The sequence below is a fragment of the Emydura macquarii genome, unplaced genomic scaffold (genome assembly GCF_026122565.2).
Source record: "Emydura macquarii macquarii isolate MOO-44397 ecotype Brisbane River unplaced genomic scaffold, CSIRO-AGI_Emac_v2 contig_3328, whole genome shotgun sequence".
NCBI classification, from domain to species: domain Eukaryota; kingdom Metazoa; phylum Chordata; order Testudines; family Chelidae; genus Emydura; species Emydura macquarii.
The window spans coordinates 2,405,328-2,419,882 of record NW_027133465.1 but is presented as its reverse complement, the minus strand read 5'-3'; the positions used below and the strand labels follow the sequence as shown (position 1 = coordinate 2,419,882).

The following is a 14,555-nucleotide window of genomic DNA, read 5'->3' as shown; positions in this document are numbered from 1 at the left end:
TTATTTAAGCGAACCTCATCCATACCTGGCAGAGCATTAAAGGATCTTATGATGAACACAACTGGTGTGTATAATCAAGCTCTATAGCCAGTGCATAGCTGGCACAAGAGCATGACACAATATCAGAAGTATACTAAGAATAGAAACAGAAGGAAAACAGCAACAAAGTTTGCAAACAGAAGGAACAAAGCAACACAATTGCAGGATCTCATCTGCACACCATTCTTCAGTGCCCTGGAGAACTTCAGCTTTCACAAACCCTTACACTGGACAAAACTGGAAGCAGTATTTTGCAAGATTTCGATTTGCAAATAAACTCCAAAAGGAAACTGAAGATATACAGGCATCTGTTTTAATTTCTGCTATGGGGAAACAGGCAGAGCATATCTTTAAATCCTTTGACTTTGCTGAAGACAGTCACAAAAGTGAATCTGGCTATGTTTGATGCATACTTTATCCCTCAGAGAAATGTGGTTTAAGAAAGAGCATGCTTTCACCAGGGGCAAATGTTGAATGTTTTATAAAAATTCTACATACCTTGGATGAAAACGATGAATTTGGGAATGCAGAATATGAAAATATCAGAGACAGGCTGGGTGGACAGATAACCTTTCACAGCAGCTACAACTGAAGAGAGATTTAACCCTAGCCATAGCTATACAGAGAGCAAAGTAGTCTGAGCTGGCGAGACAGCAAAACCTAGAGCAACTTGACAAACTTGAAAAACTTAGAGCAGTGGCCCCCAAACTTTTTACCCTGCACCGCCTCTTACTCCTGTCCATGTCCCCCCGTCCCCCTCCCACAGATAGGGCTGGGAGTGGGGCCACGGTCAGAGCTGGGGACTGAACAGGGCCACGGTCGAGGGGGTTGCAGTCAGGGCCAAGGACTGATGATGGGAGAGGGGCCACGGTGGCTGGGGGCCCTAGGGGGCCCTGGAAGCTGTGGCTGGGGGGTCAAGTTAGAGGGTCGGGTGCCGTGACCAGAGACCAGACACCGAGGCCATGGCTGGGTGCCGTGACCAGGGGCTGAGGTGGGGGCTGGGCGCCAAAGCTGTGGCCAGGGTCTGGGAGCCAGACACCAGGCGCTGCGACCAGGGGCTAAGGTGGGATCTGGTAGTCAAAGCTGCATGCCGTGACCAGGAGCTGAGGCTGAGCCAGGGGCCAGGGGCAAGGCAGCAGCCGAGCCGGGAGCAGGGGGTGGAGGCAGTAGCTAGGCCTGGAGCAGAGCTTGGGGCAGAGTGGGGCTGGGAGAATGGGGCCCCCATTTCTCGTGGGGGCTGGCTTGGGCTGGCCATGACTCCTGAACATTCCCCTATGGCCCTTAGGGGGACACACCCCACAGTTTGGGGACCTCCGACTTAGAGACTGTAAACAGACACTTGAATGTTAAGTCATTATCGTAAAATCCCCAAGACAAGGAGAGAGAACTCCCAGGCTCAGAGGGACAAATTCCAGCCTACATGCATAAGGTGTAGAAAAAGTCATATTCCAAGAGATGATGCATGTCCAGCCAGGGGGACACAGTGTAATAAATGTATGCAGTATGGACATTTTGCAGCTGTTTGTTGCACCAAGGCAGTCAGTGAGTTGACTCATATTGCAGATATTGTTCCTGTGATCTATTACTTGTGATGATAGAGAGACTGCCTGGAGAGTGACATTGAATATCCATGGCAAGCCTGTTGTCTTTAAAATTGACTCAGGAGTTGATATCACAGTTCTCTTACAATTATTTTCAATCCCTCCTAGAGCTGAAGTCACCTGAGGTGTTCTGAACTGCTGGGCCAGTTCACCACAGAAACAACTTATAAAGACACAAAAGCTAAGCATTCAGAGTGTATGTGATCAAAGGACCACAGACCAACAGCCATCTCAGCTGTCATGTGGCAGCCATGATAGGCCTAGTGAGAATGGTGGAAGAACTTGTGGAATATTTGGTGATAATTGACTTTTGAAAGGAGATCTAGTATAAAAAACTTTGAGACAATGCTGGCCCATACACCTCACAGGATTCCTGCCCCATTACTTCAAAAAGTGGAAACTGAATTGAAATGGAACCGATTGGCATAACTGAGAAAATTTCTGAGCCAATAGCATGGTATGCCCAATGGTACCAGTTAAAAAGAAAATGGAAAAATACGAATCTGTGTGGATCTTAAAAGACTTAATGAAGCAGTTGTAAGAGAAAATATATCCTCCCAACCCTGGATGACTTTCCTTCCCAAAGTGAAAGGAGTTACAGTATTCTCCAACTTGGATGCCTCAAGCTGATTCTGGCAAAGGCCTTTAGCCAAAGAAAGTGCTAAACTGATTACATTTGTCACACCTTTGGGAGATGTTGCTTTTGAAGATAACCTTTTGGGATTACCAGTGCACCTGAAATTTTCCAAAGACAGATGGCAGAATTGTTCACGAACACAAATGGAGTAGTAGTTTTTATGGACAATATTCTGATATATGGATCTTCGATGGAAGAACGCAACAAAATCCTCAACAAAGTCCTAAGCCTGACCAATCAGTCTGGACTGAAGGTAAAATTTCCACCTATCCCAAACTGAGTTTTTGGGACAAACAATAAACAAAGATGGAATCCATCCTACCCCTGAGAATGTAAAAGCAATTTGAGAATTGAATGCACTAACTAATGTACCAGAACTGAGACATATAGTGGGGATGGTAAATTACCTTGGTTAATATCTACAAGACCTTCCTACAGTGACAAAACCACTGAATGAACTGTTAAAATCTAGCTCATCTTGACTATGGGGGCCTGTGATGGGGTGGACTCCCCGTACTAGCCCTGCAAGAGCTGCATTAGGACAGGTCAGCCCAATCAGCTAATTAGGCTGCGAGCAGGGAAGATTTAGGCTGGAGGCAGCTAATCAAGGACAGGCTCATCTGTGCAGGAACAGGCAAGGCCTGTATAAAGCCAGGTAGCTGTCTGCAGACAGGGTGGTGGCGGCGGCGGCGGCGGCGGCAGCAGCAGCAGCAGCAAATGGCTGCAGGGATGTAGGCTGAAGTCACTCCCTGAGTAGAGGGAGTTGGAGTCTGGCAAACCCAGACAACGGGAAAGCTGGTGTGACACTCTGTGTCTGAAAGAGCACCCCAGAACTCCATATTTACCAGTGTCATGTAATTATGATATGTTCTGTACAAGGTACGCCTGGTATGGTATTATTTCAAAAGTCTTGATCTGCTGAACATTACTACCTTGTCAGCTTGAATGTGCTACCATTGCATGTGAAGTTATGAAACTTTGTTGAGCATGCTATCAGAACATGTTGCAAGGCAGGCAACTCCGACAAATAGCCTTTCAGGCACAACAGTGGAGTGGCCCGACAGTGTTAATGGCTCTCTCTCACTCATTCAAGAATAGATTCCACTAACAGGGATTGCTTACAGTAGGGACTTCACCAAAAAACCATGTACACAATGAAGTATCATCAACTGACCAACGAGAATGACACCCCAGGTCACAAGCACCACTGGTCCAGCAAGCTGGAAAAGACTATACAAGAAGGGGAGCGATGTAATGACTTGCTCTGACTCCTCCCACAACTCAACACCTGGAAACCAGGAAGACAAAGACTTGGAACTGGGAGAGGGGATCCCAGGTTGTAGGAGAATTCCAGCCTGTGTATAGAAGATCTATACCATGCTTGGACTGTGCAACAGGGTGAGACACTGCTTGATTCAAATCCAGTCTGGTTAGTAGAACTCAGATTGCGATTTAACCTTTATTTCTTAGGTAACCTACTTTGATCTGTACGCTTATTACTTATAATCACTTAAAATCTCTCTTTCTGTAGTTAATAAATCTGTTTTAATTTTACCTAAAACGGTGTGTTTTGCTTGAAATGTCTGGAAGATCTTAGCTCAAGTTAAGAAAAGCTGGGTGCATGTCTCCTCCACTTTGAGGCGGCACCTCATGATGATGGAAATGGGAACATTTACTGTGGGAGGGGAATCTCAAGCTACTGGTGTGAGTGTAGCCCTCCCAGGGATGCTGCTGGTAATGAGGAGGAGGGTCCTGGGGTGGGGGCTGCCTGCTTGCTGAGACGGGGGCAGGGTTGTGTTTTCTCTTGCCCCCTTGTTATGGGCTGGGGAGACTTGATATTGGTTCTTTCTTTGTTTGCAGGTGTCCTGTCATCTGATGTCAAATCTCCCGGGGTGAGAGTGCTGGTGTTGCTCCCCATGTACAGGACAGTGGGGAAGAGCATGATGCAGTAGCTGGGCTCAGGGTTGTCCCCACACAGGGAGTGAGCAAGAGAAGCTGGATTCTCCTCCTTGACTTCTGGGGGCTGAAACTAGGATGGGGCCATTGGCTGTTATAGCTGATGTGCCTAAGGGCAAATAGTCCCTGCTCTGGCAGCCCTACCCTGCAGATGGCTCCCTGTGCTGGGCTGGGGGCTCTGGTCCCCTCTGGGTTCTCCCTACAGCGGAGCGGGGGGGGGGAGGGTGCAAACCAGCAGCTGTGGGATGGGGCCCCATTTCTCCAGCTGTCAGCTGTTGTTGCTCACCTGTCTCCACGACTCCAGTAGGAAGGGCTGGGCTCTTCCCCCTTTCCCTGCCTTGACACCACCACCCACCCTCAAATGGACCCTCCCTGTCTGATTCTGAGCTTTGGAGCAGGGGCGTCTGTGCTGCCCCCAGCTGCCTCTCATCCCCCTTCCCCAATGAGGTCCTGGCTGGCGTAGGGTGGATGCCTGGACGTGCTCCCTTATGGAACAGGAGGCCAGGGTGAGCAGGGCCACTCCCAGCTCATAGGGCTTTAACCCTTGCCATACTGCAGCCCAGTGTGCTCTGAGATCACTTCTTCTAGAAGGGCTTTTGTGAGCTGCATGGAGGGGGAGGGCCTGGAGACATCAGCTCCAAGAGAGAGGGGGGCAGAGTGACCGTCACAGCCTGCAAGGGGCTTTTTCTGCCTGCTCTGCTGTGACTGCGCTCTGGGGCGCTGGCTGCTGCTGAGACTCTGGGTCTGTCTTTCTCTACGAAGTTGATCCTATCGCAAAGGAACGGCTGACCCCACATTCCTGCCTAGTGACTGATGATATGGGCCAGTCCAGAAGCTGACTGGGCCCTTGGCTGGGAGGCACCCAATCCCCCGGTATTGGGCAACTTCCTGAGTTTCTGCGGTCAGGCCTTTGCAGAGAACTTTCACTTTGGGGAGCTGGAGTGAGACATTATTGTTCTCAGCTTTGATCTCCCCATCAACTTTCCCTCTCTTGAGCAGCAATGGCCCCTGGGGGGATCCCTGGGGCCAGAAACTGCTGTTCTGGGGCTCTGATAATAATGATAGTACTGAGAACGCACAGAGCTCATTGCACAGACCCTCCAGGTGAGCAGAGATCTCAGGGCTGGGGGAAAAAGCTCTTTGGGCTCTGGGCATGGGTAACACAGAAGCTTTCCCCCTGCCCAGATCAGAGATTCTCTTTCAGGATCAAAGAGATGGGAAGGGAAGATTCATGGATGGGGAAAAGCTGCAGCAGGGGTGGGTTCCTAACTTGGTCCTCTCTCTCCTCTCAGAGCATTTCCTGCTGCAGCAGAAGTCCGAGTGTCACTACACAAATGGCACGCAGAGGGTGCGGTTTCTGAAAAGGCTGATCTGGGGCCAGCAGGAGATCTGTTACTATGACAGCGACCTGGGCTTCTATGTGGCCCGCACGGAGCTGGGTCGGCCGATCGCGGAGTATTGGAACAGGCTGGAATGGCTGAGCTACTTGTGGGCTTCAGTGGAGAAGTTCTGCAGTTATAACTACAGGAGATTTAAGAGCATCATTACAGATAGGAAAGGTGAGGAGGAGGAGGAGGAGGAAGCCAAGCTGGAACTGGGAACTTTGGGCCGGTCCCGTCTGGGGTTATATTTGTCTCCTTCTGCATACTGCCTACCTGGCAGTACTTGAGTGGAGGTGAGTGCAGATTTGAACTTGTGTCGGTAGAGAGGGAGTCAGAGAACAGGAGAGAATCTTTCATAACGAGGGCTGTCAATTAATTGCAGTTACCTCAAATGATCAATTTGGTTTGAGTTAATTCAATTAAAAAATTAATCGTGATTAATCACCATTTTGATCACACTGTTAAACAAGAATAGAATATCAGTTTACATTTATTATAAATATTTTTGTCTGTTTTTCAACATTTTCAAATACACTGATTTCGATTACAACACAGAATACAGAGTGTACAGTGCTCACTTTATATTATTATTTTTATTACAAATATTTGCACGGTAAAAACAAAAGAAATAATATTTTTCAATTCACCTCATACAAGTAATGTAGTGCGATCTCTTTATCGTGAAAGCGCAACTTACAAATGCAGATTTTTTTGTTACATAACTGTACTCAGAAACAAAAATGTAAATCTTTAGAGCCTATAAGTCAACTACTTTTTGTTCATCCAATCGTTAAGACAAACAAGTTTGTTTACATTTACAGGAGATAATGCTGCCTGCTTCTTATTTACAATGTCACCTGAAAGTGAGAACAGGCGTTCGCAAGGCACTGTTGTAGATGATGTTGCAAGGTATTTACGTACTAACTATGCTAAATATTCATATGCATCTTCATTCTTCAGCCACCATTTCAGAGGACATGCTTCCATGCTGATGATGCTTGTAAAAATATAATGCATTAATTAAATGTGTGACTGAATTCCTTGGGGGAGAATTGTATGTCTCCTGGTCTGTGGTTTTACCTGCATTCTACCATATATTTTGTATTATGGCAGTTTTAGATGATGACCCAGCATATGTTGTTCAATTTAAGAACACTTTCACTGAAGATTTGACAAGACACAAAGGTACCCATATGATATTTCTAAAGATAGCTACAACATTTGACCCAAGGTTTAAGAATCTGAAGTGCCTTCCAAAATCTGAGAGGGACGACTTGTGGAACATGTTGTCAGAAGTCTTAAAAGAGCAACACTCTGATGCAGAAACTACAGAATCCACACCACCAAAAAAGAAAACCAACCTTTTGTTGATAGCATCTGACTCAGATGATGAAAATGAACGTGCGTCGGTTCGCACGGCTTTGGATCACTATCAAGCAGAACGTCATCAGCATGGAAGCCTGTCCTCCGGAATGGTGGTCAAAGCATGAAGGGGCATACGAATGTTTACTGCATCTGCCACATAAATATCTCTACAACACCGCCATGTGAACACCTGTTCTCACTTTTAGGTGTCATTGTAAACAAGAAGCAGGCACCATTATTTCCCATAAATGTAAAGCAACTTGTTTGTCTTAGTGATTGGCTGAACAAGAAGTAGGACTGAGTGGACTTGTAAGCTCTAAAGTTTCACCTTGTTTTATTTTTTGAGTGCAGTTATTTTTTTTACATTATTCTACATTTGTAAGTTCAACTTTCATGATAAAAACATTGCACTACAGTACTGTATGAGGTGAATTAAAATACTATTTCTTTTGTTTCTTTTTTACAGTGCAAATATTTGTAATAAAAATAAATATAAAGTGAGCACTGTATACCTTGTATTGTGTTGTAATCAAAATCAATTTTATTGAAAATGTAGAAAACATTCAAAAATATTTAAATAAATGGTATTCTTTTATCATTTAACAGCACAATTAATTTTTTAGATTGCTTGACAGCCCTATTAATGACCAAGTGTGGCTCTCGGCTTGAATTAGACCCCAAATTCCAGTTTTGAGGGAAATTCTCCCCAAACCTGATATTGAAGGAAATAATCTGAGTGAGTCCCACAGACAGGCCAGGACCCCAGAGCTCCACACACGGGCCTCCTGTCAGCCCCCTCTGGCAGTGGGTACCCCATGGGATTGGGACAAAGAGCAGCCATCAAAATCCTCCAAGCGGCATACCAAAGAGAAGAGCGGCTGCCGCCAGCCGCCCCTCAGAGCCTTCTGTGCCCCCGCCCCCTGCACGTTGTGAAGGGCCAGCCTGGCGCCCTCCCCCCACAGGCCGGGGGGTGAGGCCACCCCATCTGAGCCAGCGCCAGGCTGCGGGGCTGGAACGGGAGAGGCAGATGGGTAAGTGCGGGGGGTGGGAGGGCGGAGCCCAGCTCCATGCAGGAAAAGATAAGCGGTGTGTGTCCCTCCCCTCCCCCCCCCGGGGCCCCCTCCTGCCCTGCGTGGGGAGGCCCAAATGCAGGCTTGGCCCCCTGACACCGGCATGCCACTTAATCCTCCCACCATGGCCTACCAGAGCTCTCTGTAGGACCACTGAAATACCATAAGGCTCCCTCACCTGGGAAGGGGTGATGAGGGTGGGACCAGTGTGGTTGCGAGGGGTGTTGTGCAGTGTGCAGTCATGGCTGTGTGTTGCAGGGTCAGGTCTGTTGAGGGAGATGCAGAAGGGTGGGTTTGGAGGAGAAATCCGGAAGGTGTAGACTTGAGCTGCAGTTTCTGATGGGATAGAGCAGGAGAAGGTGTGTGCTTTGCATCTGGGCCCCGTTGCCAAGGTGTCTCTCTCTTACACACACAGTTAAACCCAGAGTGAAAATTTCCACCCTGAAAACAGAGTCCTCGCACCACCCCACCTTGCTGGTTTGCTCCGCAGCGGGGTTTTATCCTTCCGAGATAGCGACCAAGTGGTTCAAAAATGGGCAGGAGGAGACAACTGGAGTTGTATCCAGGCAGCTGCTACGAAATGGAGACTGGACCTTCCAGAGCCACGTGATGCTGGAAACGAAACCCAGGTGGGGAGATGTCTATGCCTGCCAGGTGGAGCACATCAGCCTGCAAACGCCCATCACCGTGCAGTGGGGTAAGAGACTGGAATGGGGGCAACCCCTGAGGATGCCTCAGGGACCCGCCTAGCTCTATAGAGACCATCAGGGGCCGGCCCTGAAGCAGACTGTGGTGGGATATGCGCCCCAGATGTGCTGTGAAAGGGTTAATATCGGCCTGAGAGGCCAATTAACCCATCTGCTTGCACCTGTTCAGTTAGACCAGGCCTAATTGGAGATAAAGCCCAGCTGGGTTCTTCTCCCTCCACTTTCTCCCCCTCCATAAAGAGCTGGGTGAGCCCCATTGAAGGAGGGAGATGCAGAGGAGGGGTGGGAAGGGCAGACCCCACCCCAGCAGCCTGAAAGAAGCTGAAGAAGAGCAGATGCTACTTCCAGGGTGAGGTGGAAGCCTGATTGAAGGCAGGGAACCTGCTGGGCTGAACTCTCAAGTGAGGGGAGAAGTGTGCCAGCCCTGGAGAAGGGGGTTGTTGGAGGCACAGGATCCTGGGGTGCGGCATGGGGAAAAGACAGTAGTACTCAAGGCATGCCTGCTGGGAAGAGGTGGCCTGCTGAGCCCAGCTGGGCTGACGGTTTGGTTGCGTTCATCTTTGTTAGACTTTGGTAAAGGACTCTGAGACTCCAGAAGGGACTGGACTCTGTAAAGGGAGCTGGTTGGAGGGCCGAAGGAAGGCAGGGGAAACTGAGGCAACAGGTGCTGCAGGGTAATAGCCAATCAGGAAAGGGGTACAGTGGGGTGGCAACTTTGCCCCACAGACCTACTTTCTCACATGCGTGAGTAAGACAACAAAGATGTTGCAGGGTCCAGGCTGAGCCCTAACCCTCTGGACTTCTGTTTTGACAGTGGCACAGTCTGCATCTGCCAAGACCAAGATGTTCGTTGGAATTGGGGGCTTCGGACTGGGTTTGAGCCTCATTGTGGTGGGACTCCTCATCTACCTGAAGAACAAGGAAGGTGAGCAGTAGGTGGATGAAGGAGGTGAAATGTGTCCCTAGTGAGACGGCCCTAGAAGCTTTAGGATTTCACTCTAAATTAGATTTACCAAGACAATTAGCTTGAATTTCAAGGACGCTTTGGATTTTTAGGGCCTATTGAAGTCAAGGGCAGCCTTTAATAGACTTCAGCAGACATTGGATTGGGTCTTCGGTGACTAGAGATCTGTCCAGCAACCATTTGGCAAGGCTGGATTAACGCAGGGACTTTAGAGGCTGCAGCCCAGGGCCGTGGGCTAGGGGGGGCCCCGCAAAACTAAATCCATAATTATCTGTGCTGAGCTGAGGGATGCCCTGGGCGGGGATGGCGAGCCTGGGGAGAGCTCTGGGCTCGGTGGCGAATGATCACTCACAAGAGGCTGGAGGGGGTGTAGGTGAGGGATGTGCATGCTGCAATTGGAGCCGTCCCAAGGCCATGTTACCTCCATACCCTCCTCCCTGGCTGAGCCACTCAGGCTCAGCGGCGGCGCCGTGGTGGGCCGGCATTCCGAATCACGGGATTGCCGCAGCACTGCGCCCGGTGGCAGGGATGGCTGGAGCGCCCCCGCCGTGAGGGGCAGCGCGGCGCTGAGCCAGCAAGCGGAGTGGGTAAGTCTGGAGCCGGCTTCCTCCACGGACCTTGCAGCTGCCGAAAAACCTTCCTGCGCCTCTGGCTTCCCTCCTGCCCTGGTGGCTGGGGGGAGTGGGGCACCCGTGCGGGGGGACGGAGCCCAGGCTGAGGTGCAGTGACCCCCGAGCATGCCGCGGCCCCTGTAGTTCCAATGGGACCGGCGCCAGGGGTTCCTCTCCATGAGACTGCGCTGGCCGCCTGCTCCCGTGACACTCTCCTCTCCCCTGAGCACTTCGCCGCGGGAGCTGCAGTTTTTACTGACATGAAGACCTGAAGTTGATTTTTTTTTTTTTTTTTATTGACACAGTAAACTTTTTACTGACATCACTAAAAATACCATAAACAAGACAATAATGTCACAAAAGTGTGTACTCACTCGTGATATTTTGTACACAGGAATTTGAAATGATGCAATTGTTTTAGCTGCGGTTTATTGATCAATTGGGTTCTTCGGGCGCCTGCAATAATAGAAAACAGGAAATTGCTAAAGTCATGGTCAGTGTAGTTTTATGATACAAGAAGTGATTCTGAATGACAACAATCAATGTCAAAATACAGTATGTTTTATTTCTACCTAATTTCACAGACATTTTCATTTATTACAGGTTTACAAACAGTGTTAAAATTGTACATTTTTTTTTAGTGACTGTTCGTACATTTACGGACAGTTGGCAATCCTAGTTGTCGGATCTCTCTCTCGCATAAACATTTGCAAGCTTTCTCCCGCTCAAGTCTGTCCAGTGACGCCTCCTTTTCTTAAGCAAATAAGCTTAGCAGGTTCTTCATTCTTGATCCATTTCTCTTAAGAATGGTGTCCTCAGCCAGGGGTCATGACTACTAAGTGTCAGGAGGTTATGAGTAGAGCTGGTTGGTTATTTTTGGACTAAACATAGTTTCATTGAAAAACGCTGATTTGCTGGACCAAAATGTTTTGTCGCCTCTGCAAAGAGTCAGTGAAACTTTTGTCGGAATGTAGGCAGGTTTCCATTGGGGGCATAACGGTGTTCCAGGGTCCGCCGCCCTGAAAGGAAGTCTGCGAGCCCCAGATACCGAGTTGGAGCCAGTGTTCTGGACGTTGGCAGGTTCCCTGCAACACAGCAGTCAACCTGCGAGTGCCCAGCTGGGGCCAGGATTCTGGGGCCTGGCAGGCTCTTCACACCACAACAGCAGCAGCCCGGGGAGCCTCATCTGCAGGCAGGATTCTTGGCGCGGGAGGCTACTGCCCGTGAAATTGACATTCTTGTCAGTTTCACGGCTGCTATGATTTCACATTTTCTCTCAAGAATACCATATTTTGCTATTTCTGTAATGAAACTTTCAGGGATCCCCAGGTCCAGTAAATTTGCTTTCGTTCCAGGTCAGAATGAACGCAAATTTGTAAATACCAAAATCCCCTGAGAACCAAAGTCCCCGAATTTCAGCCAGTTCTAGTCATGAACTCCCCGCCTGTCCCCAAGGAGGGTGGGTTGGCTAAATGGGACCAGGACCTGCAGGTTGGGTCCCAGTAAGGAGAAGGTTGAGAGCCACTGCCTTAGAAAAATAACTTCCAAACACCAGACCGTGCCGGAACCAGTTCTCCAGCCCACCTACAGCTCTGAGCACATTTCTTTTGGTTTTTCAAGGTTCCAAATTATCCAAACTCAAAGTAACATCAGTCTTCAGTCTGCAACCTGTTAAATCCTCTTTCCCCCATCAGAGCCCTCTGGATGAATGTGCTGTAGGAACAGGCAGAGGAGCAGAGAGGATGTTGGTTGAATTGGTATCACGTCAGATGCCCTTATTTGATCCCCTGGACCCTTCGCCCTATTGTCATCTCTTATCTCCCATCTGTTATCTCCAAATCCTTTATAAACTCAGACTCTAAGGCCATGTCTACACTACAAAGTTATGTTGACTGAACATAGGTTGACCTACCCACACAGCCACCATGGTTATAATATCACTTGTGCGTGTGCACACTTGGCTCCCTGTGTCAGCAGTGCATGGCCTCACCAGGAATGCTTGTATTGATTGTATTGTCAGTGTCGGGAATTGTGGGACGGCTTCTGAAGACCAGTTACGCTCAACGTAAGCAACACATTGTCTACGCTGAGACTGTGCTGACCTAATTGCATTGACCGTGACTCTATGCCACGCAGAGAGGTGGTGGTATCGCTAAATTGGCACAGAGAGGTCCTTACGTTGGCAGGAGCCAAATTTAAGTGAAGACATTTCCGCAGCTAGGTTGGCACAAGGCAGCTTATGTTGACTAACCATGCAGTGTAGACCAGGCCTAAGGGTATTGCGGGGCTGGAGGTGGCATGAAGATCAGGAAGATTTTGCTCCCTCCTTTGAGAGTGATGTAGGAGCCTCCCCCAGCAACAGAATGTCCTGATTCCTGCTGGTTCCCATCCCCGAGGCTGCCAGGCAGTCACTTGGGGATGCCCTGAAGCCTGTAAGAGAAAATTCCCACTTGTCCCCAGGTAGTTATTTCTCTCTCTTCTCTTTCCCTGCAGGGTTCCTGTGCTTGGGCACTGCAGAATCTCAGGATGCTGGGAGTGACAGCGGCAGCTCTACAAACCTACTGCTCTGTGACTAAATCCTTCCAAGTTCCATGAAGGAGTGTCTCTAAATCTTCCCTTAACTCTCTACATTCACACATGAGCCATCACTCTGTCCATCCGTTCCCTTCACTAGCTGTTCTTCCGGTGCTCTTGCCCAGGTCAAAATTGTGCTGCCTCTGGCAGGGGGCATCAGCACTTTCCCTCCATCCCCAGCAGCTTCCGCACCTGCCAACTTTTCAGTAGTCAAACTTTTCCTGCTGCCTGACCCCAGATTAGCTCTCACTACCACCACCGCCCTCCGGGGAACCTTTAGTGAAACTGCTCTGCTGTTAAAGAACCAAAGATTTTGTAGATCTGTGATTGTCCCAGGGATTGATTTCACTAAAATCTGCTGATTTGCGGCATCTCCAGTGGGAACAGGAGGGCAGGATCCAGCTGTTACATGGCGCTGAGGACGGATGTCCATCAACTCTGAGCATAGCACATATCCAGACAGAAAAGAGGGAATAAATAATAACGTTGCTGACTAATGCTTACGTTTATCTAAGGGTCTGAAAGGATTTAATAACTGTGAGTTAATTAAAAGTACTAATGAACCTGGTTTATCTTTAATCTCATCTCTTTTGGTAACTTTCTGAAGCAGATCTGTGATTCTATGGATCGTGACACCCCACTCCTTTGGCTAATGGAGCTTCTACTGTACACAGCGTCAGCTACTCAGACGGTGAGCGGAACATGAAAACCTACATAGAACAGCACCTTAAAGGGACAAAGCCTCCCTGGGTAACCAGCAACCCAGGGTATTACCAACATGGCGAGAAAGTTTACAATCTCATTTGCCTTCACTCTCATTGCTGGTTTGTTCTTGCTGCTGCTGCCTTTACTTCTGGCTATGGCCTCAGTCTGCATAGACCCTGAAACGAGACTGTTCAGTTTCCGTTCCTGTTTTCAATCCGGTTCACGGTGTGGTTCTCATGCACTAATCTGCCGCTGTATAATTATCTGAGGGTTTTATCCTGGCTCCCATCATAGAGTTTAATGCCAGAAAGGACCATTAACTGGTCCAGTCTAACCTCCTGTCTATCACAGGCCACCACATTTTACATATATAGCCCTGTATTGAGTCCAAAGACTTTAGTTAGACCAAATCATTTCAGTCCTCAGGAGACTAAACTGTTGTATGCCCTCAGGAGAAAACAGGAGAGACTGCGACTGAGCTGCCTTGGTGCCCAAGGCCCCTGTAACGGCAGGGAACTGATTAGGTGAAAGATGCCCAGATGATCCCAACGGCCATGGAGCCATGCCCCATGCTGTGGAGGAAAGCAAAAGAACCAAACAAAACCCAGGGTTCCTGCCAATCTGACCTGGGGGGAAGGGGAGGGGAAATTCATTCCTGTCCCAACTCTGGTGATCATAGTAATATCTGAGGCCTTTCGGTTTCAGCACTGCAGGGGCATGGCTTAGACAATTTTTTTAGAAATCTATGTATCAGACACTATTTAAAAATAATTTTAAAAAGATTTATTCATACAGAGAAAGTAAAACTTGGATTTCAGGCCTGAGTGACTTGGCAGAGTCCCAGAAATGAACCAGTACAGGATAAAACCCAATGATGCTTTAAAAGGTAGCATCCCAAGGTTAAACCAAATGTAGAGTGGAATGGAGAAGGGACATAGTCAGGG

General features: G+C 48.5%; 1 protein-coding gene across 1 annotated transcript; it reads left to right on the top strand.

The window, feature by feature from the left end:
• Window positions 1-5,160: 5,160 nt before the first annotated feature.
• On the top strand, window positions 5,161-13,984 carry LOC137143497 (H-2 class II histocompatibility antigen, E-S beta chain-like). The gene is made up of 5 exons (XM_067533303.1): window positions 5,161-5,337; window positions 5,526-5,792; window positions 8,466-8,747; window positions 9,572-9,682; window positions 12,826-13,984. The coding sequence occupies exons 1-5, from the start codon at window positions 5,235-5,237 to the stop codon at window positions 12,906-12,908; spliced, it is 846 nt and encodes a 281-aa protein (XP_067389404.1). The 5' UTR covers window positions 5,161-5,234; the 3' UTR covers window positions 12,909-13,984.
• The last annotated feature ends 571 nt before the right edge of the window (window positions 13,985-14,555 follow it).

Coding starts and splice junctions, on each gene's coding strand:
- LOC137143497 (XM_067533303.1), top strand. CDS start 5,235: ATGGCCCCTGGGGGGATCCCTGGGGCCAGAAACTGCTGTTCTGGGGCT. Junction 5,793..8,465: donor CATCATTACAGATAGGAAAG/GTGAGGAGGAGG, acceptor TTACACACACAG/TTAAACCCAGAGTGAAAATT. Junction 9,683..12,825: donor CTACCTGAAGAACAAGGAAG/GTGAGCAGTAGG, acceptor CTTTCCCTGCAG/GGTTCCTGTGCTTGGGCACT.